We start from the raw sequence: 24,831 nt of genomic DNA, 5'->3' as shown, positions 1-24,831 counted from the left end.
GCCCTTCTTGGCCAATCCGGAGCAATGAGGATCGCCTGAACTCTTGTTTTTTTTTTTAGTTTGAGAACCCTTGGGATGAGTGGAAGTGGAGGGAACACATACACTGACTTCAACACCCATGGAGTTACCAGGGCGTCCACCGCTACTGCCTGTGGGTCCCTCGACCTGGAATAGGGCCTCCTGCCTCAACAAGAAGCTTCGGAGGTAATCATGTGTATTTGAGGTAGACCCCAAAGACTTGTCATCTCCCCAAACACCTCCGGGAGGAGGCCCCACTCTCCTGGATGGAGATAGTGTCTGCTGAGGAAGTCCGCTTCCCAGTTGTCCACTCCCGGAATTAAGATTGCCGACAGCGTCAGCGCGTGCTTTTCGGCCCAGAGGATGATTCCTGTTACCTCTGACATTGCAGCTCTGCTCTTCGTTCCGCCCTGTTTATGTAGGCCACTGTCGTTACATTGTCCGACTGAACCTGAATGGCCTGATCTTTCAGAAGATGTGCCGCTTGTAGAAGACCGTTGTACACGGCTCTTAGTTCCAGAAAGCTTATCGGAAGGATGGATTCCAGACTTGACCACCATCCTTGGAAATTTTCCCCTTGGAAATTTTCCCCAACCTCTGAGACTTGCATCCGTGGGCAAGAGGATCCAATTCTGAATCCCGAACCTGCGGCCCTCCAGTAGCTAAGAAGTTTGCAGCCACCAGAGGAGCGAGATCCTGGCTTTCGGTGACAGACGAATCCTCTGGTGCATGTGAAGATGAGATCCCGACCATTTGTCCAGGAGATCCAGTTGAAAAGACCGTGCATGAAATTTTCCGTACTGTAGAGCCTCGTAGGAGGCAACCATCTTGCCCAGAAGGCGAATGCACTGTTGAACAGATACCCAGGCTGGCTTCAGGACATCCTGGACCATTGCTTGAATCACCAACGCTTTCTCGATGCAGGTAGAAACACCCTCTGTACTTCCGTGTCGAGGATCATCCCCACGAAGGACAGTCTCCTTGTCGGCTCCAGATGCGACTTTGGAAGATTCAGGATCCATCCATGATCCTGGAGTAGTCGAGTTGAGAGAGCAATGCTCTGCAACAGCTTCTCCCTGGAAGATGCTTTTGTCAGCAGATCGTCCAGATAAGGAATTATGTTCACACCCTGCTTGCGGAGGAGTAGCATCATCTCCGCCATGCCGTGGAGAGGCCAAACGGCAGTGCCTGGAACAGATAGTGACAGTCCAGCAGCGCAAAACTTAGATAAACCTGGTGAGGCGGCCAGATCAGAATGTGAGGGTACGCATCCTTGCTATCTAGGTATACTAAAAATTCCCCCTCCCCCTGACCTGAGATCACTGCTCTCAGAGACTCCATCTTGAATTTGAATTCCCTCAAATAAGGGTTCAATGACTATAGGGTCAATATTGGCCTGACTGAACCATCCGGTTTTGGTACCACAAACAGGTTTGAGTAATAACCCTGGTTTCCTAGGTGAAGTGGAACTGGAACAATGACATTTGACTTTAGCAATTTTTGAATGGCTTCCTGTAGGATAGCACTTTCTGTCAGCAAAGCTGGTAAGCCTGATTTGAAGAATCTGTGAGGTGGGAGTTCTTGAAACTCCAGTCTGTACTCCTGGGTAACAATATCTTGTACCCAGGGGTCCAGGCCTGATGATGCCCAGACATGACTGAAATTTCTTAGTCTTGCTCCAACCTGCCCGATCTCCAGGCTGGGAGGTCCACCGTCATGCCGAGGATTTTGAGGAAGCAGAACCAGGTTTCTGTTCCTGTGAACATGTTGGTGCATGTTTTCTGGATTTTCCCCGACCTCCTCTAAAGAAAGTAGAAGGGGGTTTGGACTTAACTTTTGCAGTCTGAAAGGACTGCATTGTAGATGTAGGATAAGATTTCCTAGTCGGCAGTGTTGCTAAGGGAAGAAATGTTGACTTACCTGCAGTTGCCATGGAGATCCACACTCTTCTTGGATTCTGCATCCACAGACCATTGGTGCAGCCAGAGTCCCCTGCGTGCAGAGACAGCCATGGAAGAAGCCCTCGAATTAAGATGGCCAAGGTCCTTCATGGCCTCCACCATGAAACCTGCAGAATCCTGTATGTGACGTAAAAACAATTCAATGTCACTTCTATCCATAGAATCTAATTCCTCTAGTAAGGTGCCTGACCACTTTACTATGGCTTTAGAAATCCACGCACAAGCAATAGTGGGTCTTAAAGCTAAGCCAGAAGCTGTGTATAGTGATTTGAGCGTAGTCTCAATCTTACGGTCAGCCGGCTCTTTTAAAGCGGTGGACCCAGGGACAGGTAAAACCACTTTCTTAGACAACCTAGATACAGAAGAGTCTACTACAGGTGGGATTTCCCACTTGTTCCTGTCCTCCTCAGGGAAAGGAAAGCAATGAGAACCCTTTTTGGGATCTGGAATTTTTTCTCTGGGTTTTCCCAGGATTTTTCAAACAATGCGTTTAAGTCCTTAGACGCAGGGAATGTTAGGGAGGATTTCTTATTGTCAGTAAAGTAAGCCTCCTCTACCTGCTCAGGTACCTTATCAGTAATGTGTAAAATGCCCCTAATAGCCTCAATCACGAGTTGCACCCCCTTAGCAAGGGATGCATCTCTGCCCTGCATATCCCCATCACCGTCCCCTGTATCAGAGTCGGTATATGTGTCAGCTTGCATTATCTGGGCAAGAGCCCGCTTCTTAGGGTAAACAATTGAAGAAATAGTGGGAGCTGAATTCGACAAAAACCTCAACGACTTTTTAAAAACCTGTGTTTCAGTCTCATTTTGAGCTATCCGAGATGAAATCTGGGATATCATTCCCCTAATAGAATCCACCCATGGGGGTTCGGATTCAGAAGGCTGAGACAGTATATTACAGTCCTGAGTACATGGAATAGACTCTTCAGGAGAAGATGCACACTCTGCAGCACAGGATACAGAGTTCCTAGACATGTTTATGTGAGCTATACACACACACACACACACACACACACACACACACAGGAAAATGCAGACATTTTCCCCCAGAGTACCTTCAGAGAGACACAGATTATATTGAGCCAGCCACACAGCGCCCCAGTAGGCAGTTTATACAGTAAACGGCCGACGCTGATTGAATAACCTTAATAGATTAAACAGCAATTCTTACACTCTCCCCCCCTGTCCATAACAACCTGGTACCACAGAGGTATGCTGGAGTTATGTGGAGGGTAGCGCTCCCGGTCAGTGTCATCTGCAGGGAGACAATGGCGCTGGTGAGTGCTGGATCCACTCTGAGGAAGAAGCCCCGCCCCCTGTAATGGTGCATCTTCCCGCTTTCACTGATTATACTGGCCTAAGATCATTTAGCTGATAACAGTGGGTTTAGCCCCTGTTAGCATACGTGACCAGTGTAGGGTATTTGCGCTGGCCCAGGGCACCCCTCACAGCGCCGCACATCAAGTACTGCTGAGCCCTCCGGAGCGCAGCCTGTCAGATGCGCTCCCACCCTTGTGTCTCCATTCCCGCCGGCGTCATACTCACCGCTCTTTTATCTTCTGGGACGTACCAAAGTTTCCCTCTTGGGCGGGAGAGCTGGTTGGCACATGTAACTAGATGGCCAAAGCAAGATGGTGATGCCGCAAACGTATCAAACTTGTAAAAGCACACAAACATGTGCACTGATGACCATGTAGCTGCACGGCAAAGTTGCGTCGTAGAAGCTCCACGAACTGCTGCCCATGACGTTTTCCGACGGAACGCGTGGAATATGCTGAAACAGATGCAGGCGGTGTTAGACTAGCATGAAAGTACGCTTGACAAATGGTCAGCTTAATCCATCTAGCCAAGGTCTGTTTGGAAGCTGGCCATCCTATTTTGACTGCATCATAGAGAACAAACAATGTATCCCTTTTACATACTGCTGATGTTCGGGTTACATAAATGCGGAGTGCATGTACCACATCCAAAGTAGCTGGAGTTCCTAAACCTTCTGAAAAAACAGGAACTACGATTGGTTGATTGATGTGAAAAGAAGAGACTACTTTCGGTAGAAAAGCGGGATTCGTCCGAAATTCCGCACTGTCATCATGAAATACCAGATACGGTGGCTTGCATGACAAGGCACCCAATTCTGAAACACGTCTTGCCGAAGCGAAGGCTAGGAAAAAAACGGTTTTCCAAATTAGAAACTTAACCGCCACGTGTTGTAAGGCTTCAGTAATTGAAGACTGCAAAAAGTCTAAAACTAGATTCAAGTCCCATGGACCTGTAGGTGGTATGAATGGAGGCTGAACTCTAAGCTGCCATAACTAGCTTCCTAGCATGTAACATGGTTGGTATAACAGACTCTGGAATGTCATCTCGTCTTAAGAGAGCGGTTTCGACACCCCGTCAAACGGAGCCGCGCTAAATCGGGGTAAAGGAATGGACCATGTTGTAGTAGGGCTGGACGTAGCAGAAGCCGCCATGGATCATCTGTGAGTAGACCGCGGAGATCCGAAAACCACGCTCTCCAAGGCCAATGAGGCGCCACTAGTATGATGGTCGTTGATTCTCTTTTGATCCGCTTTAGCAACAGAGGAAGCAGCGGAAATGGTGGAAAGAGATACACGAGGCTGTACAGCCAAGCAATTGTGAGAGCATGTCTTGGAAAACCGCATTGGTGGTAGACAACTGAACTCTATTTGTAACCTTTGAACACTAAATTGCGGATCCCTCCCCCATCTGTGGACATCTGAAACCACACCAAGTGAAATGTTTGAAGGCGGGCTACCACAACTGAAGATCCGAGATGGGCTGGGAGCCCGTTATGCCACTGGTTTGTCAGCTGGCTTTGTGTGATGACGGTTAGTGGTTTGTTGCAAACCACATCCTCTACCACGACTACTCTGTCTGGTTGTTCCTTGAGCCCGGCCTCAAAAGGACTGAGGTCTAAAAGATTTGAACGCTGGTCCAGCGCATTTCCTTGTAGGAACTGGTGTGACTTTTTTCCAGTAGCCTGAGAAATCCATCTGTCCAATTCAGGACCAAAGAACATATCGCCAGTATAAGGCAATGTTCTAGTCATCATGGAGACTCGGCCTCGGGCTGCCAAGAACGCAACCATAGAGCCCCTCAGGCCACAATTAGTGAAGCTGAACTCCATAAACTAAGTTGTCCGACATCGATAGATGCCATTCCCAAATAATCAGCAGATTCCCAAATGTGATCGTCAAGAAGTATAAACTGATCTGAGTAAAGACCCTGTTGTAGGTCTTACCTGAGCTGTGTTGCCCATGCAACTACAGCCTTGTTAACGGAAACGTCAACTAAAGCATGTGTAAGCAACACCCCTACTGCTGTATACATGGGCTTTAGCATAGCGTGTAGCTTACGCTTTGACAGGTGTCTAAGTGTAGTCACAGCTGGGTAGAATAGTTAACTTTTTTGAAAAAGATTTGAAACCGAGGAATCCACTGTTGGCGAATTTGTACTAGACTCTGGGAAAGGATAGGTACACAGAAACCGCTTTAGCAGGGTTTATATGGATTTTTCCATGTTTCCGTTAACTGGTTATCTGAATAAAGAAAACACCCAGTCGAAATGCAACACCAATGAAACCGGTAAGTTATGAGACAAATGGTGTTTCTATAAAATATCCTGAGCCCATTATGGCTGCTCTGACACCATTAACCCTGAGTCAGACTTAGCCACCTTACGGTCTTTCTGTGCAGTGGATAACTCTGACTTTAAATCAGCCATCACACCTGCCATCATCGCCCAAGGGGGTCAGGGCAGAGGTCCGTGGCTGAACTCGAATCAACAAGACACACTGTGCAAGTGGAAAATCCAGCACGTAACACACTATCACACATTGCAGACGAACCCAAGTTTGCACTCATGAACAACATTAAATTAAGTGTGTAGAAGTCAGACGTGCATCGCATGTGGTACACAATAAGGCAGTGGTAGCCAACCCTGGTCCTTGAGAGCTACCAACAGTTCACGTTTTCCAGCTCACCTAGCAGGTGCACAGGTGGTCAGTACTAACTGACACATTTTAAAAGATACACAGTTGGAGCTAATTACTTCACTTGTGATTCTGTGAGGAGACCTGGAAAACATGACCTGTTGGTAGCTCTCGAGGACCAGGGTTGGCTACCCCTGCACGAAGGTCTGTGAAATTTGTGCTGCACTGAAATGGCTACCAACACCCATGCACTCTCTAGTGGCTGTGTGTTGTAGGATTGACACCAAATTCTTGTATGAAGAAAATAAGAATTTACTTACCGATAATTCTATTTCTCGTAGTCCGTAGTGGATGCTGAGGACTCCGTCAGGACCATGGGGAATAGCGGGCTCCGCAGGAGACAGGGCACATCTAAAAAAGCTTTTAGGTCACATGGTGTGTACTGGCTCCTCCCCCTATGACCCTCCTCCAAGCCTCAGTTAGGTACTGTGCCCGGACGAGCGTACACAATAAGGAAGGATCTTGAATCCCGGGTAAGACTCATACCAGCCACACCAATCACACCGTACCACTTGTGATCTGAACCCAGTTAACAGTATGATAACAAAACGAAGTAGCCTCTGAAAAGATGGCTCACAACAAGAATAACCCGATTTTTGTAACAATAACTATGTACAAGCATTGCAGACAATCCGCACTTGGGATGGGCGCCCAGCATCCACTACGGACTACGAGAAATAGAATAATTATCGGTAAGTAAATTCTTATTTTCTCTAACGTCCTAGTGGATGCTGGGGACTCCGTCAGGACCATGGGGATTATACCAAAGCTCCCAAACGGGCGGGAGAGTGCGGATGACTCTGCAGCACCGAATGAGAGAACTCCAGGTCCTCCTTAGCCAGAGTATCAAATTTGTAAAATTTTACAAACGTGTTCTCCCCTGACCACGTAGCTGCTCGGCAAAGATGTAATGCCGAGACCCCTCGGGCAGCCGCCCAAGATGCGCCCACTTTCCTAGTGGAGTGGGCCTTTACAGATTTAGGCTGTGGCACGCCTGCCACAGAATGTGCAAGTTGGATTGTGCTACAGATCCAACGTGCAATCGTCTGTTTAGACGCAGGAGCACCCATATTGTTGGGTGCATACAATAGAAACAGCAAGTCAGACTTTCTGACTCCAGCCGTCCTAAACTATATATATATATATATATATATATATATATATATATATATATATATATATATATATATATATATATATATATATATATATTTTTAGGGTCCTGACAACGTCTATTAACCTGGAGTCCTCCAAGTCCCTAGAAGCCGCAGGCACCATAATAGGTTGTTTCAGGTGAAAAACCTGACACCCCCTTAGGAAGAAAACTGGAGACGAGTCCCAGTTCTGCCCTGTCCGAATGGAAATTTAAATATGGGCTTTTGTAAGACAAAGCCGCCCATTCTGACAATCGCCTGGCCGAGGCCAGGACCAACAGCATGGTCACTGTCCATGTGAGATATTGGTCAACAGCATGTTCACTTTCCATGTGATATATTTCAAATCCACAGATTTGAGCGGTTCAAACCAATATGATTTTAAGGAATCCCAACACTATGTTGAGATCCCACGGTGCCACTAGAGGCACAAAAAGGGGTGTATATGCAATACTCCCTTGACAATCTGGACTTCAGGAACTGAAGTCAATTCTTTTCGGAAGAAATTCTACAGGGCCGAAACTTAAAACCTTAAAGAACCCCAATTTTAGGCTCAAAACACTCCTGTTTTCAGGAAGTGTAGAATTCGACCTAGTTGAATTTTCTTCGTGGGGCCTTCCTGGCCTCACCCACGCAACATATTTTCACCACATGTGGTGATGACGTTGTGCGGTCACCTCCTTCCTGGCTTTGACCAGGGTAGGTATGACCTCTTATGGAATGCCTTTGTCCCTCAGGATCCGGCATTCAACCGCCATGCCGTCAAACGCAGCCGCGGTAAGTCTTGGAATAGACATGGTACCTGCTGAAGCAAGTCCCTTCTTAGCTCCCCAGGCCCTTAGTCCTCTGTGAGCATCTCTTGAAGTTCCGGGTACCAAGTCCCTCTTGGCCAATCCGGAGTCACGAGTATAGTTCATACTCCTCTATGTCTTATAATTCTCAATACCTTGGTTATGAGAAGCAGAGGAGGGAACACATACACCGACTGTTACACCCACGGTGTTACTAGGACATCCACAGCTATCGCCTGAAGGTCTCATGACCTGGCGCAATACCTGTCCCGTTTTTTGTTCGGGCGGGACGCCATCATTTCCACCTTTGGTCTTTGCCAATGGCTCACAATCATGCGGAAAAACTTCCCTATGAAGTTCCCACTCTCCCAGGTGGAGGTCATGCCTGCTGAGGAAGTCTGCTTCCCAGTCGTCCACTCCCGGAGAGAACACTGCTGACAGTGCTATCACATGATTTTCCGCCTAGCGAAAAATCCTTGCAGTTTTTTCACTGCCCTCCAGCTTCTTGTGTCGCCCTTTCTGTTTACGTGGGCGACTGCCGTGATGTTATCCCACTGGATCAATACCGGCTGACCTTGAAGCAGAGGTCTTGCTAAGTTTAGAGCCTTATCATTTTGCTCTTAGCTCCATCTATGTGGAGAGAATTCTCCAGACTTGATCACACTTTCCTGGAAATTTTTTCCCTGTGTGACTGCTCCCCAGCCTCTCAGGCTGGCCTCCGTGGTCACCAGCATCCAATCCTGAATGCTGAATCTGTGGCCCTCTAGAAGATGAGCACTCTGTAATCACCACAGGAGAGACACCCTTGTCCTTGGATATAGGGTTATCCGCTGATGCATCTGAAGATGCGATCCGGACCATTTGTCCAGCAGATCCCACTGAAGAGTTCTTGCGTGAAATCTGCCGAATGGAATTGCTTCGTAATAAGCCACCATTTTTACCAGGACTCTTGTGCAATGATGCACTGACACTTTTCCTGGTTTTAGGAGGATCCCGATTAGCTCGGATAACTCCCTGGCTTTCTCCTCTGGGAGAAACACCTTTTTCTGGACTGTGTCCAGAATCATCCCTAGGAACAGTAGACGTGTCCTCGGAAAATCTACGATTTTGGAATATTTAGAATCCACTCGTGCTGTCGTAGAACTATTAAAGATAGTGCTACTCCGACCTCCAACTGTTCTCTGGACCTTGCCCTTATCAGGAAAGCGTCCAAGTTTCTTTTAAGAAGAATCATCATTTCGGCCATTACCTTGGTAAAGACCCGGGGCGCCGTGGACAATCCAAACGGCAGCGTCTGAACTGATAGTGACAGTTCTGTACCACGAACCTGAAGTACCCTTGGTGAGAAGGGCAAATTTGGACATGTAGGTAAATGTCCCTGATATCCAGTGACACCATCTCGTCCCCTTCTTCCTGGTTCGCTATCACTGCTCTGAGTGACTCCATCTTGATTTGAACGCTTGTATGTAAGTGTTCAAATATTTCAGATCTCACCGAGCCGTTTGGCTTCAGTACCACAATATAGTGTGGAATAATACCCCCTCCCTTGTTGTAGGAGGGGTACTTTGATTATCACCTGCTGGGAATACAGCCTGTGAATTGTTTCCAATACTGCCTCCCTGTCGGAGGTAGACGTTGGTAAAACAGACTTCCGGAACTTGTGAGGAGGAGACGTCTCGAATTTCCAATGTACACCTGGGATACTACATGTAGGATCCAGGAGTCCCCTTGCGAGTGAGCCCACTGCGTGCTGAAACTCTTGAGATGACCCCCTACCGCACCTGAGTCCGCTTGTACTGCCCCAGCGTCATGCTGCGGACTTGGCAGAAGCTGTGAAGAGCTTCTGTTCCTGGGAATGGGCTGCTTGCTGCAGTCTTCTTCCCGTTCCTCTACCCCTGGGCAGATATGACTGGCCTTTGCTCGCCTGCCCGTATGGGGACGAAAGGACTGAGACTGAAAAGACTGTGTCCTTTTCTGCTGAGATGTGACTCGGGGAACAAAAGGTGGATTTTTCAGCTGTTGCCATGGCCACCAGGTCCGATGGACCGCCCCTTTATACGGCAATACTTCCATGTGCCGTCTGGAATCTGCCTCACCTGACCACTGTCGTGTCTTCGTCTGGCAGATATGGACATCACATTTACTCTTGATGCCAGAATGCAAATATCCCTCTGCGCATCACGCATATATAGAAATGCATCCTTAAAATGCTCTATAGACAATAAAATCTTGTCCCTGTCAAGGGTATCAAAATTTTCAGTCAGGAAATCCGACCAAGCCCCCTCAGCGCTGCACATCCAGTCTGAGGCGATTGCTGGTCGTAGTATAACACCAGTATGTGTGTATATACTTCTTAGGCTATTTTTCAGCTTCCTATCAGCTGGCTCCTTGAGGGCGGCCGTATCTGGAGACGGTAACGCCACTTGTTTTATAAGCGTGTGAGCGCCTTATCCACCCTAAGGTGTGTTTCCCAACTCGCCCTTACTTCTGGCGGGAAAGGGTATACCGCCCATAACTTTCTATCGGAGGAACCCCACGTATCATCACACACTTCATTTAATTTATCTGATTCAGGCAAAACTACAAGTAGTTTATTCACACCCTACAAAATACCCTTATTTGTGGTACTTGTAGTATCAGAAATATGTAACACCTCCTTCATGCCCTTAACATGTAACGTGTGGCCCTAAAGGAAAATACGTTTGTTTCTTCACCGTCGACACTGGAGTCAGTGTCCGTGAGGTAAATGGGCGTTTTTACAAGCCCCTGACGGTGTCTGAGACGCCTGGACAGGTACTAATTTGTTTGCCGGTCGTCTCATGTCGTCAACCGGCTCGCAGCGTGTTGACATGATCACGTACTTCCACAAGTAAGCCATCCATTCCGGTGTCGACTCCCTAGAGAGTGACATCACCATTACAGGCAATTTGCTCCGCCTCCTCACCAACATTTTCCTCATACATGTCGACACACACGTACCGACATACAGCACCCACACAGGGAATGCTCTGATAGAGGACAGGACCCACTAGCCCTTTGGGGAGACAGAGGGAGAGTTTGCCAGCACACACCAAAATGCTATAATTATACAGGGACAACCTTTATAAAAGTGTTCCTCCCTTATAGCATTTAATATATATTTATATCGCCAAATCAGTGCCCCCCCTCTCTGTTTTAACCCTGTTTCTGTAGTGCAGTGCAGGGGAGAGCATGGGAGCCTTCCCCTCAGCCTTTCTGTGAGGGAAAATGGCGCTGTGTGCTGAGGAGAATAAGCTCCGCCCCCTTTCCGGCGGGCTTTTTCTCCCGGTTTTTAAGAACTGGCCTGGGTTAAAATACATACATATAGCCTTAATGGCTATATGTGATGTATTTATTTTGCCAATAAGGTACTTATATTGCTGCCCAGGGCGCCCCCAGCAGCGCCCTGCACCCTCCGTGACTAGGTCAGTGAGCCGTGTGACAACAATGGCGCACAGCTGCAGTGCTGTGCGCTACCTTCATGAAGACTGTGAAGTCTTCTGCCGCCTGTTTCCGGACCTCCGTTCTGCCGTCTTCTTCAGCGTCTGTAAGGGGGATCGGCGGCGCGGCTCCGGGACGAACCCCAGGCTGACCTGTGTTCCGACTCCCTCTGGAGCTCAGTGTCCAGTAGCCTAAGATCCCAATCCATCCTGCACGCAGGTGAGTTGAAGATCTCTCCCCTAAGTCCCTCGTTGCAGTGATCCTGTTGCCAGCAGGAATCACTGAATGAAACCTAAAAAAAAACTTTTCTAAACAGCTCTTTAAGAGAGCCACCTAGATTGCACCCTTCTCGGACGGGCACAAAAACCTAACTGAGGCTTGGAGGAGGGTCATAGGGGGAGGAGCCAGTACACACCATGTGACCTAAAAGCTTTTTTAGATGTGCCCTGTCTCCTGCGGAGCCCGCTATTCCCCATGGTCCTGACGGAGTCCCCAGCATCCACTAGGACGTTAGAGAAACAGGAAATAATTTTAAAATGGCGTCACCATGTGCTTTCACATAATACATTAGTGTACTAGGTCAAACAACTATGTTTTTTAAACAGTGTTCTTTATATATAAGTTGTACCCATATATGTAACGCAGAAACAGTGCTCTGTATATACAAGATGTCCTCATTTTTTGGTGTACTCCCCTACATTGAGGGGACTCAAAAGGGACATGCAACGAAAACTCCCCCAGCGCTCCGGCAGGTGAGCAGAGTGCTGTGCTTTTTCTGCAGCAAGCCCCGGCTAGCAGTCCCTTTTGTCCTAGTGACTGTGAGCACGGGTGGTGGCCAGCAACAGCAGGATAAGCTGATCGCGGCCGGGATGAGAGGAGCGGTGATAGCGGCCAGCGGCTGCTGACCGCGGCCGCAATCAGGAGAGCGCACAGTGAATGAGAGCTGGGGACCGGTGACGGCGCCCAGCGGCGGCAGAGTGAGCTGTACACGGCTGGGCACTGGGAAGCCTTGCATCATTCCCACACACGGCGGGGCGGCAGAGTGAGCTGACCGCCCCGCTGCTCTCAGCAACAAACGGCCCCAATGGAGCGGCGGCAGCAGGAGCTGCTCGCCATGTCAGATACTGCGGCGCTGGGGAGAGTGAGTTAGGCGCAGCCTCTTACCTTCCCTCCACATGGTACACCTATACAGATCTTATTGAAAAATGGTACACGTAGAGCGGCGGAAGCATGAGCTGGCTGCCGCTCATTACCTTCTGCATGGGACTTTAAGCGCTGTCCTGCTTCCTGCAGCCAAGGCCGAGTCTGCTAACACTGATGAAAGTCTATGGCGGGGCTTCTCTGCATAAGCGCCAACAAGTTTCTTAGTAAGCTGGGAAGGGCTGTGAGGAAAAAGGAAAATTTAAAAAGAAAAATCTAGAATAGATCCAGAGTGTGCCCTTCCCTGGTCAAGGCACAAAAAAACACTGGGGGTATGGAGGGGGTAGAGGGTGGCTAATTTAAATATTTAAATGTGCCTATCCCTGCCAACGCCCCGTCCATATCCCAAAAGTACTCCAATGACCCCTAGTGGATGAAAAAGAAAAGTGCATGTTTCCAGATGACCTAGTTGGTACACATGTATTTATTACTTGCTGACACATTCTAAAAGATCTAGTTGCGATACCGAGAAGATCTGGAAAACATACACTGCCAAGGTTCTCTGAAGTCAAGTTTAGGAAATATTGGTATATAGTATAGGCTATAGGAGACAGTCTAAAAAACAAAAACTTTCTGAATCAAACATATTTATCTCATAAATAACACATGCTAAGAAAGAATTGCGTTTTCTAATCACAGTCTCCCACCCATGTTAAGACGCCTTTCTCTTTTTGATGGCAGCTGCTCTCTAGTCAGATGATTGGGTGTTCAGATCCACACAGACACACACACACGGCAGACTTGGTAGGAGAAGCTGCTGCCAGTGTTTGGTCCCTCATGCTGCATGTTGTAGCCACAGCTCTAGTACAATATTAAATATCACAGCTATTGTGGTCATGATTTGTGCAGCTGGCTATGTCTGTGAAGGTGGTGGTGGGGAATCTGGACAACTAGAAACCCCCCAATATGGCACACAGAGGCTTCAGTCATTTTTTGGGACTATCCGATGTCTTTGGTAAAAAAGCTTGATTAGGACCACCAATAACATAATACATATACCCTCCCACAGGGAGCTTAAAATACATGACATCACCACATTTTTGTGTGTTTTATCAACTACCCTGTCTGTCTAGATACTGAAATCTCTAGATGTGTGGAACACACACAAAACTATAATGTAGCTATAGTGACAGTTTCATACAAAGATAAAAAGCAATTTCTGTTACATTTAAAAGCGGTGCTGCATTGTGTAAATAAATCCCCAATACCATCAACATACCCTTGCAGAACTTTGACTATGTGATTACAGCAAAGGTATGCATCTATAGCTGCAAGTGGAAATGTGACTAAAATGTGTGCAACTTCGCATCATCCATAACTTGCATAGGCTTCGTTGTGGAGCATGTGTAGTATGAAAACACACAAGACACCTCTGCAGATAGGTGTACACTGGTGGTTGTGGGGGAGGGGGCATGCTGACTGGGATTTTCTTCCCCCTTATCCAGGGCCAAAGTAGACAGCATGGGCTAGCTTACACTACAATTTGGGTGACAAAGGCTGGTTAGCACAGAATGTTGCTAGTCTCTGTGAGGAGATGAGAATTTGTTTTTTAAAAATACTACCATAGCAGAGCAGAAAAGAGATGGAGGATCATCACATTGCTCTTGGACAATTAGGATTAACTAGACTGTGAAGCCTGGCCTTATCGCTTTTATAAATTACGTTTTTTCTAATTCCTTTCTTGGTCTACTAATTTAGAAGTGTCTCCAGCATGTACTGTACACTCCATCCTGAAACCCAACTGTAAGAATGGGCCCATTAAAATGAAAGGAGTTCCAAAGCATTGTTCAATTAATACAGTTAACAATTCAAAGCAAGGGCGATCACCACTAGTATAAAACAAATCCATCCGTGCATCTGTTTGTGAATAAGATTTTGGTGTTGGCCAGGGTCTGTATTGTTCATGGCTAGATGGCATTTGCTCCCCTTTCTCTCCCCTCCTGGATAACGTTAACATTACAGGTTTATGTATCGAAAGAGAAAATGTCCCTCAAAAGTTTGATAAGGTCTGGTCGTTGTAGCAGAGCTCTCAATATGCCCTTGCTGATCCATCTAATGGCCATCCGCTCAAGCCCTAGATTTCTGGATCACCTATGTCCCCGACAGTTATTACCTCATTATCTATACTCTGTAAGCACTGCTTCATGCTGTGACATTTATTCTTATTTGATTTCACTATATATTTTGTACATGTACTGTTCATATACCATTTTAGGATATTAATATGCATATGCTCTTCTACTTGCTATTTCATTCTATTATTTTCTATTTAATTTTCTTTTTGTATTGCTCTATTGTAAATGTGTTTGAAACTCGAAAATTAATCAAAAATACTTAATTTTAAAAACACAAAAAAATTACACAACTTTTTACAATCCTCTTTCCCACACAAGTAATTACCAGAAACCTAGATTTTCTAATGCAGACTCTTGATTGATCTTAGGGGATAACGCGATTTGACTTGGTTTAAGTCGTTTTTACCTGTTTTAGTGCCTCAACCAACGTAACAGTTTTTCCAGTGCCTGGTGGACCAAATATAAGGTATGGAGCTGGCCTGGATAGTCCACTTACAATCTGCTTCACAGCCGTGTACTGCTCTGGGTTAGACTCCAGAGCTCGGTCATACAAGCTTAACGAGGAAACAAATATACAAATTAAGTAGACATCCACAATAGCAATTAATTTAAAAGCCATCTTTCACCACTTTATAATATTTCCTACTATACAATAACAATACAATAATTACTCCCAAAGTGCAAGTGAAGGTATGTATCTGCATTTGTTGAGTATCATTACTGAACTGTATGTAACCAAATACCACTTGTAATGGAAAAAAAACTTTGGAACAGATAATTTATCAGAAGTTTACGTATCAAAGATTGCTTAACTTATGATTTTTCCTTCAAAATCGTTAACAGTGTTTAAAAAAAAAAAAAAATTATAGTTTAAAAAGTATTTTTTTAAATATTTAAATATATTATGCACATCTGCAGAATGGATCTCCTCATCAAATACTGGGGGACACAGTGGGGTGGTAAGTCGAATGTCATCTGACCATGCCAGTTAAGCGGTTAAACTTATCAGAAAAAGGGCTAAATGAAATAGCCTGCGAAAAGCATGAAGTGAGTGACTTTGTGCAAGTCTGGCCGAATTTTTAAAGCGCCAATCATTTGCACAGCAAAAACCAACCTGGTTATGCAGTATAAGTGATTGTGGTTTCAAAAATCAAGCCAGACTCGCATAAATTGTAGCACTTCCTGCAGGCTATTAAATTTAGCTCAAATAGTCATAAATATTTAGAATAGTGCAGAAATGTAGTGCTTACCGTTTTCAACCTAAAGTCTCTGTGTAGCCATCAGTGGAACTTTACACTGAATTAAATGTTTTAAGTATTCATGTTAAATTGGTAAGTGATGAGTGAGTGGCTTAAAATGCAACAATGTGGTCCTACTGACTTTTCTTGGAGAGAACTGGGAGTGGGTGTCTTTACCCCAGCCTGTTAGAGAGTGCTGGGTCCCACTGGCTTCTCCATTGTAGCGGCACTTGGGGTTGGCAGAGGAGTGGTGTAATGGTTAGCATTACTGCCTCACAGCACTGAGGTCATGGGTTCGATTCCCACCATGGCCCTAACTGTGTTGGGTTTGTATATTCTCCTCGTACTTATGTGGGTTTCCTCCCACAATCCAAAAATATACTGGTAGGTTGATTGGCTCCCAAAAAAAAAAAGAACCCTAGCGTGAATGTGTGTACATGTGGTAGGGAATATAGATTGTAAGCTCCACTGGGGCAGGGACTGATGTGAATGGGCAAATATTCTCTGTACAGCGTGCGGAATATGTGTGCGCTATATAAATAACTGATAATAAATAAATAAATTGATGCAGCAGCCTCTCTCCTCTAGCAACAGTTACTTGCACCAAAACACATAAGGTCACTTTTACATTACTAGCCATACAGAAATGCCCACTTCACTGTGCCACAGCTATGCTGCTATCATGCACCAATGTTACCTTAGTCTGTCTGTATTGACAATGCGCTGGTTGTTTGACTTTGTTGGAAACAGAAAATGTTTCAAGTTCTTCTCTTTAGCTAGATTAACAGCTCTGTGCTGAACCTTCAGTGGCAAGCGGTTAAAGGTAAATGTAACATCAAAGAACATTCCATTTATAAAGTTGTGCAGAAGTCTAATAAAGAAAGAGTGAAAAAATTGTTTAGACATTATGTAATATTATTGGTTAAGAATGTAAGAAATATAAATAATAATAACAACAATAATAATAATAATAATAAATAATAATAATAATAGGGAAGAGGAAGGAGAAACACTTATAGGTGCAGAGGGCCTTTTTCAGTAATTATTGCAATTTCTGCTGAAAAGCAATTGCTGCAATCAAATAGTTGCCACCCAGAAATAGGGAAAAACCGTCCATTGCAGAAATTGTAAATGCATTGCAATATACAGGCTGATCGCAAAACGATAGCAATTTCCGAAACAAAGATCTTTCCTATCGGCGCCAGGCAAGGCCATCCACAATTCTTGCAACACAAGAGGCTGGAAGTGGTCATCACTGACGTCAGAGGCCCTCCTTAAAAATGCCTGGGCACGTCTGCGTATTTTCAGACACACCCAGAAAACGGCAAGTTTCCGCCCAGAAACGCCGCCTTCCTGTCAAACAGCAGCTGCATTACGATTAATATCTGTATGCATTTTCTGCCGCTATTTCCCTTTGCATCTGCGGAAAACGAACAGAACGCATGCACAATCGTTCGATAATCGGCAAGATTGTGATTCGCAAATTTTGCAATCCTTACTAAAGAAGTACTTTATTGTGCTTTTCAACCACAGAGCAGTCAGACTTTCCATTTTTCCTTTGTGTTTTATAACCCCCTCTTATTTTTCTACTTTTCTTTTTATTGAACCTTACTGCAGTTGTTATACCTACATATTTATGAATGTAAATATTTACGTATGCCAGACTGAAAATTCCTGTTTTTACTGTAATAATATATTGTGGCCTTTTTTCATTGACTGACTGATGCCCATAAAGTATTTGTCTATGCTTTCTAAAACTCAAAAATAGAACTGCGAAAAAATAATAGGATTTTAATACCTACCGGTAAATCCTTTTCTCTTAGTCCGTAGAGGATGCTGGGGATGTTTCAAGAACCATGGGGTACAGACGAGATCCCACAGGAGACATAGGCACTTTTAGACTTTAAAAGGGGTGTGAACTGGCTCCTCCCTCTATGCCCCTCCTCCAGACTCCAGTTATAGGAACTGTGCCCAGGGAGATGGACATTTTGAGGAAAAGGATTTATTTAATTTTTAAACTAAGGTGAGTTACATACCAGCTCACACCTCAAACATGCCGTACAACATGTCATTCAACAACGCATGCAATGGCATGGCCAACAGCAGCCACAGACTGACTGAACTTAACTCAACACAAGTGTAACCATAACCAAACTGTAGATACAGCCCGCACTGGGACGGGCGCCCAGCATCCTCTACGGACTAAGAGAAAAGGATTTACCTGTAGGTGTTAAAATCCTATTTTCTCATACGTCCTAGAGGATGCTGGGGATGTTTCAAGAACCATGGGGTTTATACCAAAGCTCTAGAACGGGCGGGAGAGTGCGGATGACAGCACCGATTGACCAAACAAGAGGTCTTCCTCAGCCAGGGTATCAAACTTGTAAAACTTCGCAAAGGTGTTTGAATCCGACCAAGCAGCAGCCCGGCAAAGGAAGAGCCCACCTTTCTGGTAGAATGGGCTTTCACCGATTTCGGTAACGGCAATCCTGCCGTAGAATGAGCCTGCTGAATCGTATTACAGATCCAGCGCGCAATAGTCTGCTTGGAAGCAGGAGCCCCAATCTTATTGGGAGCCCAGAAGACAAACAGAGCCTATGTTTTCCTAATCTGCGCCGTTCTGGCGGCATAGATTTTAAAAGCTCTAACCACATCAAGAAACTTCGATTCCGCCAAGGCGTCAGTAGCCACTGGCACCACAATCAGGGACGTGCAGTCAGGGGAGGCAGTGCCTCCCCTGTCATAATCATTAAAATAATAAAAATAAGAATTTACTCACCGGTAATTCTATTTCTCGTAGTCCGTAGTGGATGCTGGGGACTCAGTAAGGACCATGGGGAATAGACGGGCTCCGCAGGAGACTGGGCACTCTAAAGAAAGATTCAGTACTATCTGGTGTGCACAGGCTCCTCCATCTATGCCCCTCCTCCAGACCTCAGTTAAGGAAACTGTGCCCGGAAGAGCTGACATTACAAGAAAAGGATTTTGGAATCCAGGGTAAGACTCATACCAGCCACACCAATCACATTGTACAACTTGTGATAAACTTACCCAGTTAACAGTATGAACAACAACTGAGCATCATTCAACCGATGCTACATCACCATAACCCTTTGTTAAGCAATAACTATATACACATATTGCAGAAAGTCCGCACTTGGGACGGGCGCCCAGCATCCACTACGGACTACGAGAAATAGAATTACCGGTGAGTAAATTCTTATTTTCTCTAACGTCCTAGTGGATGCTGGGGACTCCGTAAGGACCATGGGGATTATACCAAAGCTCCCAAACGGGCGGGAGTGCGGATGACTCTGCAGCACCGAATGGGCAAACACAAGGTCCTCCTCAGCCAGGGTATCAAACCTGTAGAATTTTGCAAAAGTGTTTGAACCCGACCAAGTAGCAGCTCGGCAAAGCTGTAATGCCGAGACCCCTCAGGCAGCCGCCCAAGAAGAGCCCACTTTCCTTGTGGAATGGGCTTTCACGGATTTCGGCTGCGGCAATCCCGCCGCAGAATGAGCCTGCTGAATCGTGTTACAGATCCAGCGAGCAATAGTTTGCTTTGAAGCAGGAGCACCCAGCTTGTTGGATGCATACAGGATAAACAGCGAGTCAGTCTTCCTGACTCCAGCCATTCTGGTTACATAAATCTTCAAAGCCCGGACTACGTCCAGCAACTTGGAGTCCTCCAAGTCACGAGTAGCCGCAGGCACCACAATAGGTTGGTTCAAATGAAAAGATGACACCACCTTTGGCAGAAACTGCGGACGAGTCCGCAATTCTGCCCTGTCCATATGGAAAACCAGATCATATACGGTGATAATGCTTTGCTGTCACGTCCTTCCTATCCTTTATCAGCGTAGGAATAACTTCATCCGGAATGCCCTTTTCTGCTAGGATTCGGCGTTCAACCGCCATGCCGTCAAACGCAGCCGCGGTAAGTCTTGGAACAGACAGGGCCCCTGTTGTAACAGGTCCTGTCTGAGAGGCAGAGGCCATGGTTCCTCTGTGAGCATTTCTTGCAGTTCCGGGTACCAAGTCCTTCTTGGCCAGTCCGGAACAATGAGTATTGTTTTCACTCTTCTTTTCCTTACGATTCTCAGTACCTTGGGTATGAGAGGAAGAGGAGGAAACACATAGACCGACTGGAACACCCACGGTGTTACCAGTGCGTCCACAGCTATCGCCTGAGGGTCCCTTGACCTGGCGCAATACCTTTTTAGCTTTTTGTTGAGGCGGGACGCCATCATGTCCACCTGTGGTAGTTCCCACCGACTTGCAATCTGCGTGAAGACTTCTTGATGAAGTCCCCACTCTCCCGGGTGGAGGTCGTGCCTGCTGAGGAAGTCTGCTTCCCAGTTGTCCACTCCCGGAATGAACACTGCTGACAGTGCTTGCACGTGATTCTCCGCCCAACGAAGAATCCTGGTGGCTTCCGCCATCGCCACTCTGCTTCTTGTGCCGCCCTGGCGGTTTACATGAGCCACTGCGGTGATGTTGTCTGACTGAATCAGCACAGATTGGTTGCGAAGCAGAGGCTCCGCTTGACTCAGAGCGTTGTATATGGCCCTTAGTTCCAGGATATTTATGTGCAGACAAGCCTCCTGACTTGACCACAACCCTTGGAAGTTTCTTCCCTGAGTGACTGCCCCCCATCCTCGGAGGCTCGCATCTGTGGTCACCAGGACCCAGTCCTGTATGCCGAACCTGCGGCCCTCGAGAAGGTGAGCACTCTGCAGCCACCACAGAAGAGACACCCTGGCCCTGGGGGACAGGGTGATCAGCCGATGCATCTGAAGATGCGAATCGGACCACTTGTCCAACAGATCCCACTGAAAGATCCTCGCATGGAACCTGCCGAAGGGAATGGCTTCGTATGATGCCACCATCTTTCCCAGGACTCGCGTGCAGTGATGCACCGACACCTGTTTCGGTTTAAAGAGGTCTCTGACTAGAGTCACGAGCTCCTGAGCCTTCTCCGCCGGGAGAAACACCTTCTTCTGGTCTGTGTCCAGAATCATGCCCAGAAAGGGCAGACACGTCGTAGGAATCAGCTGCGATTTTGGGATATTCAGAATCCAGCCGTGCTGTTGCAACACTTCCTGAGAGTGTGCTACGCTGATCAGCAACTGCTCTCTGGACCTCGCCTTTATGAGGAGATCGTCCAAGTATGGGATAATTGTGACTCCTTGCTTTCTCAGGAGCACCATCATTTCCACCATTACCTTGGTAAACATTCTCGGTGCTGTGGAGAGCCCAAACGGCAACGTCTGGAATTGGTAATGACAGTCCTGTACCACAAATCTGAGGTACTCCTGATGAGGTGGATAAATGGGGACATGCAAGTAAGCATCCTTGATGTCCAGAGACACCATAAAATCCCCCTCTTCCAGGCTTGCAATGACCGCTCTGAGCGATTCCATTTTGAACTTAAATTTCTTCAGATAAATGTTCAGGGATTTTAAATTCAAGATGGGTCTGACCGAACCGTCCGGTTTCGGTACTACAAACATAGTGGAATAGTAACCCCTTCCCTGTTGAAGGAGAGGAACCTTTACAACCACCTGCTGGAGGTATAACTTGTGAATTGCTGCCAGCACTACCTCCCTTTCCATGGGGGAAGCTGGCAAGGCCGATTTTAGGTAACGGTGAGGGGGCGTCACCTCGAATTCCAGTTTGTATCCCTGAGACACAACTTGTATAGCCCAAGGATCCACCCGTGAGCGAACCCACTGGTGGCTGAAATGTCGGAGACGCGCCCCCACGGCTCCTGGCTCTGCCTGTGGAGCCCCAGCGTCATGCGGTGGATTTAGTGGAAGCCGGGGAGGACTTTTGTTCCTGGGAACTAGCTGCGTGGTGCAGCCTCTTTCCTCTACCCCTGCCTCTGGCAAGAAAGGATGCACCTCTAACTTTCTTGCTCTTTTGCGAACGAAAGGACTGCATTTGGTAATACGGTGCTTTCTTAGGCTGTGGCGGGACATAAGGCAAGAAATTTGACTTCCCAGCCGTAGCTGTGGAAACTAGGTCTGAGAGACCGTCCCCAAACAATTCCTCGCCCTTATAAGGTAAAACCTCCATGTGTTTTTTAGAGTCGGTATCCCCTGTCCATTGCCGAGTCCATAAGACCCTTCTGGCAGAAATGGACATTGCGTTTACTCTAGAGCCCAGCAGGCAAATGTCCCTCTGGGCATCCCGCATATATAGGACCGCATCCTTGATATGTGCCAGGGTCATTAGAACAGAGTCCCTGTCCAGGGTATCTAACTCCTCAGACAGAGTATCCGTCCATGCTGCTACCGCACTACACATCCAGGCCGAAGCAATTGCTGGCCTCAGCAGCGTACCAGAATGTGTGTAAACAGACTTCAGGATAGCTTCCTGCTTTCTATCCGCAGGATCCTTTAGGGCGGCCGTATCCTGAGACGGTAGGGCCACCTTCTTAGATAAGCGTGTCAACGCCTTGTCTACCCTGGGGGAGGATTCCCAGCGTAACCTGTCCGTTGGCGGGAAAGGATACGCCATCAGCAATCTCTTGGAAATTACTACCTTCCTATCAGGGGAATCCCACGCTTTTTCACATAATTCATTCAATTCATGTGACGGGGGAAAAGCCACTTCTTGCTTTTTCTCCCCATACATATAAATCCTCTTGTCAGGGACAGGATTTTCCTCAGAAATGTGTAACACATCCTTCATTGCCACAATCATGTAGCGGATGGCTTTAGTCATTTTAGGCTGCAACTTTGCATCATCGTCACTGGAATCAGATTCCGTGTCGACGTCTGTGTCAACTAACTGGGATATTGGGCGCTTTTGAGACCCTGACGGCCTCTGCGCTGTAGGAGCAGGCATGGGTTGAGACCCCGACTGTCCCAAGGCTACAGCTTTATCCAATCTGTTATGTAAGGAGCTTATATTATCATTTAACACCTTCCACATATCCATCCAAACAGGTGTCGGCCCCGTCGGGGGCGACACCACATCTATTTGCACTTGTTCTGCCTCCATGTATCCTTCCTCATCAAACATGTCGACACAGGCGTACCGACACACCGCACACATCCAGGGAACGCTCTGACTGAGGACAGGACCCCACAAAGGGTTTTGGGGAGACAGAGAGAGAGTATGCCAGCACACACCCCAGCGCTATATAACCCAGGGATTACACTGTACCTTAGTGTTTACCCAGTAGCTGTTTATATATATATATATATATATATATATATATATATATATATATATATATATATATATATATATATCTGCGCCTAAATTTATGTGCCCCCCCTCTCTTTTTTACCCTCTATTGCACCTGTATACTGCAGGGGAGAGCTTGGGGAGCGTCCTTCCAGCGGAGCTGTGAAGAGAAAATGGCGCTGGTGTGCTGAGGAAGAAGGCCCCGCCCCCTCAGCGGCGGCTTCTGTCCCGCTTCTCATGTGTAAAAATGGCGGGGGCTCGCACATATATACAGTGCCTGACTGTATATATGTATACTTTTGCCATCAGGTATCTTAATTGCTGCCCAGGGCGCCGCGCCGCCCCCCCCCCCCTGCACCCTACAGTGACCGGAGTGTGTGGGTGTGCTGCGGGAGCAATGGCGCACAGCTGCAGTGCTGTGCGCTACCTTAAGTGAAGACAGGAGTCTTCTGCCGCCGATTTCGATGTCTTCTTGCTTCTGCTGCTTCTGTACTTCTGGCTCTGCGAGGGGGACGGCAGCGCGGCTCCGGGAACGGACGATCAAGGTTAGGTACCTGTGTTCGATCCCTCTGGAGCTAATGGTGTCCAGTAGCCTAAGAAGCGCAACTTAGCTGCAGGGAGTAGGTTTGCTTCTCTCCCCTCAGTCCCACGTAGCAGAGAGTCTGTTGCCAGCAGAAGCTCTCTGAAAATAAAAAACCTGACAAAATACTTTCTTTTCTAGCAAGCTCAGGAGAACCCACTAGGAGCACCCAGCTCTGGCCGGGCACAGATTCTAACTGAGGTCTGGAGAAGGGGCATAGAGGGAGGAGCCAGTGCTCACCAGATAGTACTGAATCTTTCTTTAGAGTGCTCAGTCTCTTGCGGAGCCAGTCTATTCCCCATGGTCCTTACGGAGTCCCCAGCATCCACTAGGACGTTAGAGAAAAGAAGATATTTATATCACAGATTCTGTGATAAATATCTTCTTTTATTATTCTAATAAATTTCCCCCCTGTTACTATGGCTGCATTGAGGGTGGGAGGCAGCGGGAGAGGTGCCTCCCGCTGCCAACACCAAAAGTCCGGGCAGCGGGGGGCGGGCAGGGGGCAGGGAGCAGCAATGGGCTGGGAAAGCCCATTGAAAATGTATAGGGAAGCGGCACCTATACTGGTGCCTCAATGACAGGGGCGTGCATTCAGCCCCGATGAATGCACGCCCCTGTCAGTCCCCCAGATCTGATTGGCCCAGAGGATCCACTGGCCAGCGGCAGGGGCGGATTGGGACGCTGGATCAGTTTCCGGTTTGCCGATCCCGACGTCCCCGCAAGGTTGGTTCTAACTGTCCCCTCAGTGGCCTTCACTCACCCCTGTGTCTGGCCGGCTTCCGCGATCGGGCAGCGTTGGGAGCACTGCCGGCCCGACACATACGCGCCGCTCCGAGATTCAGTGACCCGGACCAGATCAGCTCACTGCAGTGCCTCCTGCCACTGGGGAGCTGTGTAAGTACGTCCCCGTCCGCGATGGGCTGTCAGCAGGGAGGGAGAGATCCTCCCGGCTCCCCGCTCGAAGCTGCTCCCGCACTGCCAGAAGGCTGTCAGCCCTGCACAGTGGCGCCGTGTGTTTGCTGCTGTCACACGGGGGAACACTGTGCAGGGCTGACAGCCTCCTACCTACATTTGTGTTCTAGTTTTTTTAGCAGGCTGATCGCGGAAGTTTGCTCCAATTTTACTTTATTTAATT

At 47.3% G+C, this 24,831-nt stretch overlaps 1 protein-coding gene across 3 annotated transcripts in view; it reads right to left on the bottom strand.

Annotated features, from left to right (window-relative positions):
- Window positions 1-24,831, bottom strand: part of MOV10 (Mov10 RNA helicase) — a 439,448-nt gene that overhangs the window by 141,402 nt on the left and 273,215 nt on the right. For all 3 annotated transcript variants that reach the window (XM_063955381.1, XM_063955382.1, XM_063955383.1), the window contains 2 exons: window positions 16,611-16,784; window positions 15,082-15,229 (listed from right to left, as the gene is read on the bottom strand). In XM_063955381.1, the coding sequence (XP_063811451.1) occupies window positions 15,082-15,229; window positions 16,611-16,784 (322 nt within the window). The remainder of the gene's footprint in view (window positions 1-15,081; window positions 15,230-16,610; window positions 16,785-24,831) is intronic.

The sequence above is a fragment of the Pseudophryne corroboree genome, chromosome 2 (genome assembly GCF_028390025.1).
Source record: "Pseudophryne corroboree isolate aPseCor3 chromosome 2, aPseCor3.hap2, whole genome shotgun sequence".
Taxonomy (NCBI): Eukaryota; Metazoa; Chordata; class Amphibia; order Anura; family Myobatrachidae; genus Pseudophryne; species Pseudophryne corroboree.
This window is presented reverse-complemented; position numbering and strand designations above follow the sequence as displayed.